This window comes from Camellia sinensis, chromosome 3 (genome assembly GCF_055761805.1).
Source record: "Camellia sinensis isolate YWXY chromosome 3, ASM5576180v1, whole genome shotgun sequence".
Taxonomy (NCBI): domain Eukaryota; kingdom Viridiplantae; phylum Streptophyta; class Magnoliopsida; order Ericales; family Theaceae; genus Camellia; species Camellia sinensis.
The window spans coordinates 92,732,129-92,742,667 of NC_138963.1; the positions used below are offsets into that span (position 1 = coordinate 92,732,129).

The 10,539-nt window shown below is 36.7% G+C and overlaps 1 protein-coding gene across 2 annotated transcripts; it reads left to right on the top strand.

Annotated features, from left to right (window-relative positions):
- Positions 1-3,654: 3,654 nt before the first annotated feature.
- LOC114303287 (ARM repeat superfamily protein) lies at positions 3,655-10,293 on the top strand. 2 transcript variants are annotated; one of them, XM_028248409.2, is made up of 8 exons: positions 3,655-3,999; positions 4,103-4,408; positions 6,996-7,279; positions 7,427-7,555; positions 7,945-8,067; positions 8,836-8,943; positions 9,229-9,407; positions 9,966-10,293. In XM_028248409.2, exons 1-8 carry the CDS (start codon positions 3,852-3,854, stop codon positions 10,087-10,089), a joined length of 1,401 nt encoding a protein of 466 aa, XP_028104210.2. In that variant the 5' UTR covers positions 3,655-3,851; the 3' UTR covers positions 10,090-10,293. The 2 variants fall into 2 exon arrangements, with proteins under 2 accessions (XP_028104210.2, XP_082776521.1); XM_082920395.1 differs by lacking the exon at positions 8,836-8,943 and having other exon boundaries at positions 3,660-3,999.
- Positions 10,294-10,539: the final 246 nt, after the last annotated feature.

Below are 10,539 nucleotides of genomic sequence, written 5' to 3' on the forward strand. Positions count from 1 at the left end.
AACTCCGTATATTTCTTGTCCGCGCGCCTTATGCGCCTGGTATCCACTTGAAGTTGTTCATTAGCTCGGTGTGAACATTGGTCATTTAATCGGCGCGAATCTCGTCTTTTGTCTCGTTTAGCCTGATTCCGTGGTTTAGGACTCCGTGATGGTACATAATTTATCGGCTGAACGATTTCAGATGGGGCTGTCTTGTTGGCCTTGTGCCCAGCTTTGACCCGCAGGGCGTCATCTTCCACTTTGCAGTATTCCTCGACTTTCTTCATTAACGACCAGATTGTTTTGGAGGGCCTTCTGGTCAAGGAGCTGCGAAGGGCACTATCATGATGCAATCCCATCTTAAAGGCGGTGATGGCCATGGAGTCATTGCAGGCATCATCTACTAGATTAAAGCATTTTCAATAGCGCGCCGAATACGCACGTTGGGTTTCCCCTGGTGGGATCTGCATTGCCCAGAGGGAATCGGCCTGCTTTGGCTGGACCTCATTGGTGATGAACCTTGCCCTGAAGAATTTTTGGAGTTGATGGAAGCTCTTAATCGATGCCGATTCCAATTTATAATACCATTTAACAGCTAGTGGTCCCAGACTGCTCAGAAATATTCAACACATGAGGGCCTCGTCGTCTGCATGAAGCGTCATGGCTTGCTTATAATGACGAATGTGATCAGTGGGGTTCGATTTTCCATCGTATAGAGTGAACGATGGAGCTTTGAACTTTTTGGGTAGCACTGCCCTTGCGATGCGTCACACAAAGGGGTCATGTTGATCCTCTTCGTCTGAATCATTTCTTTTTCTCTTATTCCGTGCATGCGGACTTCCTTTGGAAGAATTGGAGACTTTGACTCGTCCCTTCTTTTTAGATTCTGGGGATGATGAGTCAGAATCACTGCCACTATCATGTCTCCGAATTCGAGGTCATTGACAATCCTTTCCCAAAGGTTGTCCCAGGTCTTGGTGCGCGGCTTGTTGGGATTTTGCCACCTCCAAGGCCAAATCCTGTCAAAGGCGCTCGTTCTCAGCCATCATGTTTTCCAACCTCTATTTATTTTGCTTCGCTTGACCCATAATCGCTTGCATTGTCTCATGTGCTGATGTTGAGGGTGAGTCAAAGTTCAAGGCTCTTCGTGCGGCAATGTTCTCTAGCCCAAGCATGTTGCTTGGAGTGGTATCATCTCGTGGCGTAAGGTCGTCAGCAACTATCGGAGAATTTTTCGTCACGCCCGCCATGGATGTGCTGGAGTATTCTCACAGACGGCGCCAATTGTGGAGAAGTGGTTTGGAAATACTCTCTGGATCCTGTAGGATGCTTTTGATCCTCAGCAAGTCACCTGAAAAGGAATGGACACTTCGGTCGGGGGTGCCGGAATAAGTACTCCAACAGATAAGTTAGTATATACTCTCTTGGTTACTTATATCTTAAGTTAATCTTACTTGTTCTCCCCTACCTTTCTTTGGCTGATGCTCTTCTATTTATATTTTTCTTTTGGGCCTCAGGATCGGGCCCGCCCTTAATCCATTGCACGTTTATGTATTTGGACTTAGTTCGACTGGTTCCACGGCCGATTAATATTTTTGGCTTTGGGATCATCTAAGATGAAGCCAAATACAAATTCCGTCCTTGATTGTCCTCATACCGTTATACGACTTTATTGCCCCCATAATATCCGGCTCCCACAACCTTGCTGATGGTATATACCCTTAATGGGCAACACTGGTTCAAATAATCTCTTCTCCCTAATGAGCAAAGAAATAACATTTTGCAATGATGCAAGAGTCGGTAAGGAAGGATGTAGAGCTGGCATTCGGAGTGCTTTAACCCCGATTTGCAATTATAGGTGGTGTTGTACGTTTTTGGGATTCAAAAATGCTTGGGAACATAATGAAGAGTTGTGTTATATTACACAATATGATTGTCAAAAATGAGAGAGAGGAGCATCTTGATTTCGATTATGATATTTCATCAACCAACTCACCAATAGTACTTTCATGTAGTAGTAACAATGACTTCCAATCATTTATGTCTCATCATTTAGGTATTAGAGATAACAATGCATATCATGCCCTCCACAATGATTTAATAGAACATATGCGGTATCTTCACAGTGAAAACTAAATTCAACACGTGGATGCGAACATGAACTGTTTGTTATTTTTTGAAATGTGAGATGATTATGCAAGGAAAGCTGTCAGTGTTTGTTTGTTGTTAGTGGTCTTCACAATGTACACATCCGTTTTTGCTATTATTTTTGGTCCATTAACTTTGTCATTATCGAAAATAGTGTGCATTTGTTACCAATATACTGATGTCATAATTTACTGATGTTGTGTTCAGATATGATTTTGGACTACTAATTGTTATATATATCCACATATATTAAATTACAAATGAATGCAGTACATTTGAATGAATTACAATGAACAAAGCACACTGAACAAATGAATTAAAAAAATAAATATTCCAATTAAAATATATATTAGAAATCAATTACAAATACCAATTAAAATATTGTCAAACTAAACCTCACAAAGAAAATAGAAATTCTACTGGTATAGTGAAATTAAAATATTGGTATATTTTTATAGATCATACCAATGGTAACTTTGTCAAATACTCTATAACAACAACGGTAACTTATTGGAGTTGCAGCTGCTGAATGGCAAATTTTGATAGAAATTTAAATCTATATACAATCCAACTTTTCCATGTTGCATTTTGATAGAAATTTAAATCTATATCAATGTTGAATTTATTATTAGTGCCACAGAAGTAACCAACTTTTGAAGCAGTTCGCAGGCCAAACACTTTGCAACATTTTCTGTATAAACTGGATGATCGGTAGCACAACCAGCAGGATGTTCGGCCAGTTGTCCGGTGAGACCTACTTCCAACGTAAACATAGTGAAATGGTAAAATCTGACCCAGCTCCTCAGTTTGGTAAAAGTTTTGACCCGTTTTTAATTTGATATCACTTTGATGAAACCGTTAGAGAGATAAAAGCTATCTTTTTCATCAAATTTAAATTTAATACTCAATCTGATGAACCGTTCCTTAGAGCATCTCCAACGGTGAATCAGATTTTTCACCAAATTTGAGTAAAAAATGACCCATTTTACCAAATTTGATACCACTCGCTCCAACGGTGCACTTTCATCAAATTTGTGCCAGGGACAACCGGTTGGTCGACCGGTTAAGCGATTTTTTTTTTTTTTTGATTTTTTTTTTGAACTTTTTGAACCTTTTAGTGGTCGACTGGTTAGGCAAAAAAAAAAAAAATTATTTTATTTTTTTTACTGTTTGAATCTTTTTTTTTTACTGTTTGAATCTTTTCTTCGAACCGTTTGAACCTTTAGGCGGTTGACCGGTTGGTCAACCGGCCGGGCAAGTTGGTCTCTCCCAACGGTCAGGAACAGTGATTTGGTGAAATGCTTCGCCTGTTCTCGTTTTGGTAAAAGATTTGCTGAATTCTCGATTTGATATCGATTTGGTGAAACCGTTGGAGCTCAAAAAAGTGACTTTTTCATCAAATTTTAAATTTGATACCAGGTTTGATGAACCGTTGGAGGTGGTCTTAGACAATTATTATAGTGAAATTTCACCAATTTTTCCTTATTTTATTTAAATATTATAAATAGTGTTATTTTACTTTCCCTCAAATAAATTGAAAATTCAAACTAAAACGTTTGGGCTTCGCGTGAAGAGCATTCAGCAGCCCATTTCAAATTTACAAACCGAATAGCTTTCCTGCAATCACTGTGTCACTCAACTCACTCTACATACACAACGACAGTCTCAGTAGTGTAGTCTTCTTCGGATCGCCGGCGGAGCAGAAGACGGCGACGGCGGCAGAGATGGGGCCACCAAAATCCGGCCGTTCAATTTCGCAACAAGCCTTCGACGAAATGGTGAAAGAGAACATCGATGATCTCGGCATGGATCCCTCCGATGCCCTCCAAGACGCCATCGAAACCCTAACTGTCCAAGGCGTCGATCTCTCTGGTTCCAAATCTCTCTCTCTCTCTCTCTCTCTCTCTCTCTCACACAATGCCTTCTGTTACTCGCATTAATCTCTCTCTCTCTCTCTCTCTCTACTACTTTTCAGGAATCGTCACTTGCGTTCCCGGCGAGGGCTCTGTCAAGGACAACCCTGTGATCCAGTCCTTGGATAGGCTGAAACAGTTGAATTCTGATTCGACGGATCAAATTGGAGACCAGAACGATGTTGATGAGGTGATTGTGTTGCTTGATAAGTTGGCCGATTTGTGTTCGATCGAAGGATCTGGAAACGCTGCCATCGCCATGAAAAACGGAGGGCTCGAATTGGTTTGTTCTGTTTGTTTGAAGCTTCGTGGTGGGAGCGATCGGGGTCTGGTTTCGGCATTTGAGGCAATTGCATCACTTCTTCATGGTATGTTATGTGGAGTTTGTTTGTTTATGTGAATTGTTTAGTTAGTTAGTTTCAATTGTTCTTGCGATGACAATAACAAGCTAGTCGTTTTTGAGTTAGTCATTATGATATAGGTCATGTAGATTCTGTGGATAGAAACATTGCTGTAGCTGTCATTTTGAGATCATTTGTGTCTGAACTATGTAATCTTATGTTGGCCGTGCTGAATTCGCTTGTTCTTACTCAATCCAAGAGACATTATATTGGAAATACAATAAGTAAAGGGAAAGAACAAAAATGGCAAGGACATGATCCAAGAACAAATTTAAATACCAAAAGATTCCTTTTATTTTTTTGATAGCGAGGAATCCCCCAACTCCAACTTTGATGAGACCGGGGGTTAAACTTTGCATATGTGCAACCACCTCCTGCTAGTCTTAGGTATCGGGGGCAAAGTAGAGACTTGAACCTAAGACCTCTTGGTTGTTGACCTAGGGACCTACCATTTGAGCTAACCCTCACGGGTTACAAAAAGATTACTGTGAGAGAAAAAAATAAAATAAAATAGTGATGCTGTGGAAGGTGCTTACTGTTGCTTTTAGATAATGATTATGTTTTTTCATGGGGTCAGGGATGGACCAGATCGATATTGGGAATTCTGTCCAGCGGGAACGTGTCAGGTTGGATTTAAATGATTTTTCTATAGTCAAACAAAATAAATAATTCTTACAACTTTCCTCAATATAGGTCTATAAATTCTCACACATGTTCAATCAAAAAAATTAAAAAAACCCACATTTACATTACATGCTAAACTGCTCCTACATATAGTGGAAATTTAGAATGCCATATATATGATTATTGGAACTATGAAGCAAATAAAAGTTTAAGAATGAAAATTCATTGAGGATTCTTACTTCATTTATAATTGTATTTATTAAGTTGAGAATTCAATCTTACTGTTATTATAATAGGTAAAGATTACAGTACACATCTTTAAAAGGAGAATACTTTATGCATATTTGTAACTACATCCGTGTTTTAAAAGGAGCGCCTAAGCGTGAGACACACCTGAGGCACCTTAGACAGCTTGAGGGATACACCTTAAGCTTATGTGCTTTATTTAAAATTTTGCTTATGGAATCACAATCCTTTTAATATAAAATGTAAACACATGCTTTGAGCCCCAATTTTAATATAAAAAATAGCTCTAGGTATTAAGCAAAAAATCTTGGATTGCAAGATGGATATATGGCTTTAGAATTCCTTTCAAAGTAGTAAATTACAGCAGTTTTGGGCCAATGATTGAAACTATTAGGTAATTTGGTCCCGATTTAAAATTAAAACCACTAAGATACTATATGGTGCGAGTTCTTTATCTAAAAAAACAAATGAATCACGTTAATATATTGATGAAGAAAGATAAACAGTATTGGGTAAAGTAAGGTTGAATATTATTTTCATGATTTTTGGAATATTAAATGTTCTATTTTTTTTTTTTTATTTTTAAATTCTAGAAATATTTGTTTATGTTGAAAACTTTGTCTATATTAATATTTTGGTTATCTTCAATAACATGCGTCTCGCTTTGGTGAGGCGTGCGTCTCACGTGCACCTCACACTTAAGCTCCAGGAGACCTTAGCGCCTCAATTTGCCTGGAGCTTTTTAAAATACTAAACTACATCACAATGATTAATAACTGCTATCACAAAAAATCGTAAGATAAGATACCTCAAAAATTCATAACTTTGTTAACCACAAAATCTCATAACAAAAAATAATAATATCCGTAACAAAATTACAAAACATCATAACTATAACAGCCCTATAGTTCTGATGGAGAGAAGAACCTATGATTAGCTTTTCGGGAAATTTCCAAATGAACAATTTCAATGAAATCTTTCAACTTCAGACTTTTTATATGATACACAATTTTGTAACTATACTGTCCGTAACTAACACTGCAAAGCTTCATAATTTTTTGTATGATACACAGATGTATGCCATATATTCTCTCATTTCAATATGTTACAATAAAATAATGGTTGTTCATTATTTATATATAATTTGAATATTGCACCTGGGATGAGAGGAAACTATTAAAGGGGAGAGCTAGAGAGGATAAAGGATATAGGCATAGGCAGCGGGCCAGATAGGAGGATGGTGTTTACTTGCTGCAGCATATTGCTGCATCTGAAGAGATATCTCACGCGGCAAGGCTGCCACAGCCCCCCTTGGTCTCTACATGATTCCATCCCAGCTTGGGGCGTTGAGCAAGTGTTAATTTAGTGATTGTATAAGACGAGAAAATGTTATAGAGTGACAATCATAGAGCTTGGTTACTAACACTGCATGCGATCAAACACTGTAGTTTTTGACATGATATTTTGCATAAAATACAAAGCTTTCTACTGTAATAGGACTATGATATATGCAAGCCCATTCTGTATTAATATGTGAAGATGCAATAATTTCTTTCTTTTCTCTTTTGTGTTTATGGCTCTCCATCATTATATTTGCATTGGTAGAACTAAGTGTCCAGACTTGGGAAACGGTGAGTTTTCTGTTTTATGTGTTGTCTGATGTGTGCAACTTTCTCATATGCAGATGTTCAAAGTAGTGAAACATTTCAAAAGAATGGTGGACCAAAGATGGTGATGGGTATCCTAAATGATGGCACTCAAAATTTGAAAATCCTGAATGGTGGTTTTTCTGTTGTTGCTGCTGCTGCAACTGGTAATGAGATTGTCAAGGAATCATTCATGGACTTGAAAATTGATGAGCTTATGATCCAAATTTTGAGGACACATGGTAAAGGGTGCATCCATAGTTTATATGATGCTATACAAGCCTTGCTTACACCTGATGATAATCGTGTTGTGGCATCCCAAGTAAGTAACGTCTTACGATTCATGGACAATGTTAATAACTTGTGCACTGCCATTGTTTCAAATTCGAGTTCTTACACTGTTTAAGATTCGGAGTGAGAAATTAATTGGTTAGTAACTGAATAGTGTTCCAATGTGCATAAACTGTAGGTCTATGGTTATGCTCGAAGATTTGCAAAAATTGGAATTGCAGAAGCTCTTGTGGACTTGCTTAAAGAAGGGCTCAGTTCGCCAAGTCTAGTATCAGCAACCATGACTTTAAAGGCTGTTGCTGTTAATGTAAGTTTCTTCCTGTCTAATGAGATATTTAAGCTTGAGCACATTTGTTTCATCAAATCTGTGTTTCATTTGATTTGAAGTTTTCACTGTAGCTTTTAATTTGCTTTAATCTCAAATTCCGTTGTTGCCTGCACAACTATTTGGAGAAGGTTTATTATAGTTTCTTAGATGTTCATAAAAAATATAGAATAACTGCCGGAAGCTATTGGTTTGTTATAGTTTCACTGAAATTTCGGACATCTATACTTGTTAAAAAAAAGAGGTTAATTTTCAGAGTAGAATTAATAATGTCAGAGACAAGAGAAAGACATTCTTAAATTTTCGTATACCAGATTTACATTGGCTTACCTGTTCTTGTTTATTGACTTATGGGCTGCTTCTTATTGCAGGACGAAATATGTAGATCTATTGCTGCAAGTGGGGGTGTAGATGCAGTTCTCCGATGTATTGGTGACAGCGGTGAGCAGGGCAATAAAATAGTGGCTCGAGCTGCTTGTTCTTTATTGTCCAAGGTTCTAAAACAAATCTCTCATTTTATTTATTAAAATTCAAACACATACAAGTACATGTGGACAAACCCCATAGTTTTAATAATAGAATTTTCCATGTTTCCAAGATAAAATTTCATGGCATGCTTTGGTACAAAAATCTGGCATAGAAATTCGCAGTTTATTGAAGAGGAAAAACTGACAATAAAATGTTTATTGTTCTTTGATGTTCTATTTGATTACTTAGATGTCAGCGGTAGAGAAGAGAAAAATTTGAATCTCCTGTAATCTCAATTTCAACAACTGCAAGATTCTTAATTTACACTAATTTCCTCAAAACTTCATTGGAATACGAATCAAATGGAGTCATAGTGAAATTTCTCTCGTGTATAAATCTTCTTATATGTTATTATTATTATTATTATTTATTTTTGTTGATAAATTAGCAAATTTATTAGAATTCTTATATGTTATTGTTCACAGGCACATTATACAATTCATAGTTAATATCTATCTGCTTAGGATGGGTGGGCGATTGTATAATAGCTACCTTTAACGCCATATATAAGTACATGCTGAAATCCATGGATTGTTTTTTTAGGGTATTCTGAATACAACATTTCACACTTTTTTCAGAGATCTACCTTGAACTATATTGATTATTAAAACTTAGTCGCGAATTGGTAATTGCCTAAATTTGCAGCCACTTGGATTCTGCACAGTGCTTATTACTTCTCATCATTATTGTTTCTTGTAGCATTAAAGCTTACCTGAAATGTTGTACTTGATTAGTTGGCAGGAAGTGATACAAATAAGAGTGCTATTATTGAAAAAGGAGGGATGGATAGGATAATCAAACTCTCGGCCAGATTTTTTGATGATCCATCTGTTTTACAAGAGGTAGGAAGAAGTTTAATGCAAATGATCTTGTATCAAGTACGATCCATATGATGAAATTGTTCTTGATCACCACTATAAAGGATATTACAATTTGAATATATTGGTGATGTTTGTGTATGTCTGTGTCAATCAATCAGATAGATTGCTTGAAATAATGTCAGTGACAATTTTCTGGCCGAGTTTGGTATGTGTGGTCATCAATCTGATTATATGGATCAGATTAGTTATCTATATGCTTTTAACAAAAGGTACTTCTGGTGGTTAATTGCTTTTGTTGTGGCATAGGTTATGTCTGTTATATGTGTGCTCTCTTTGAGATCCCCAGACAACGCAACTCGTGCCATTGAAGCTGGAGCTGGAGATCTTGCTATCCAAGCCATGCAGAGGCATCCCGGAGCTCATCAAATGCAGAAGAGTGCTTGTATGATGATCCGGAATCTTGTGGCTAGGAATCCAGAAAACAGGCAAGACTGCTTATGCATGATCCGTCCCCACTCCCTCTTGTTATATGAAGTCCTATGCATTTTTGCCTTTTGTCTGTACATTGTTGTCAAATCATGGATCAAATTTTAAATTGTTTTACTAAAATAGTGAATCGTAACATTCACTTAATTTAATTATATATGTTTATATCTTCAAAAATACAATGTTCACAGTGAAATAAAATATCAATGTAACTAAATTATATATATGCTCTTTGTAGACTAGAGAGTAGTCACTCCCTTACTGTAACTAATTGATCTCTTTTTTATTTGCTGATAGAGGCAAAAGCAACATCGTTTCATGTATTGTGCAAACAAAACAAAAACAGACTGAATTGCAAATTAAATTGCTCCTAATTTTTGATTTAACTGCATGATTCAAATTGTTTCACTTGAAACTCGTATGAATTGAATTGTGAATCGTACGATTCCAGCAACCATGGTCTGGCATATCTTGTAGAGATCTAACAAGTAGAAAATATCTTTGATGATATCCTTGTATCTTTGAAAGCACTTCTTTATTTTATTTTTGTTCCACAGAACTCTTTTGCTTAATAATGGTATTGAGAAGATCATAAGGAAGGCCAAGGAAAACCACACAAGCTGCAAGGACGCTGCTACTGATGCGCTCAGAGATCTGGGGCTTGATAACTACAACTTATAGTTCACACTCCTCTTTCCATTCACTACTTTTTGCAATGCTGTTTCTTGTGTATCGATGTAACTTTTTGTGTTATACAACAAAATTTATCTACTTTTTTTATTTTTTCTCTTTCTGCGTCATACAGTTGTGTGATCTCCCTGCACATGGTAAAGAAGCTTTTATTTTATTTATTATTATTAATATTATTATTTTCTTTTTTTAGAAGATAGCGGTTAGTATAAAAAAATACATTAGAAGTCATGTATTTTGGGCTTGTGCATGAAATGTGCCTTCTGGGTCACACTAAGATTCGGAGGGCAGGACACAAACTAAAAAGATAGAACCCTAGGAAAATTATCTAGTTGTTAGAAACCATTGTCATAACTTCATTGTCGACCATTCATGATTACGCATATAAAAAATATGAAATTGAAATCTCATCTTACCTGGGTTCACCCATAAGCGTAGTTA

Bases quoted from the DNA above. Each gene is read 5' to 3' on its own strand.
- LOC114303287 (XM_028248409.2), top strand. From the start codon at position 3,852: ATGGGGCCACCAAAATCCGGCCGTTCAATTTCGCAACAAGCCTTCGAC. The intron at 7,556-7,944 runs GTAAGTTTCTTC...TTCTTATTGCAG, and splicing joins TAAAGGCTGTTGCTGTTAAT to GACGAAATATGTAGATCTAT. The intron at 8,944-9,228 runs GTAGGAAGAAGT...GTTGTGGCATAG, and splicing joins ATCCATCTGTTTTACAAGAG to GTTATGTCTGTTATATGTGT.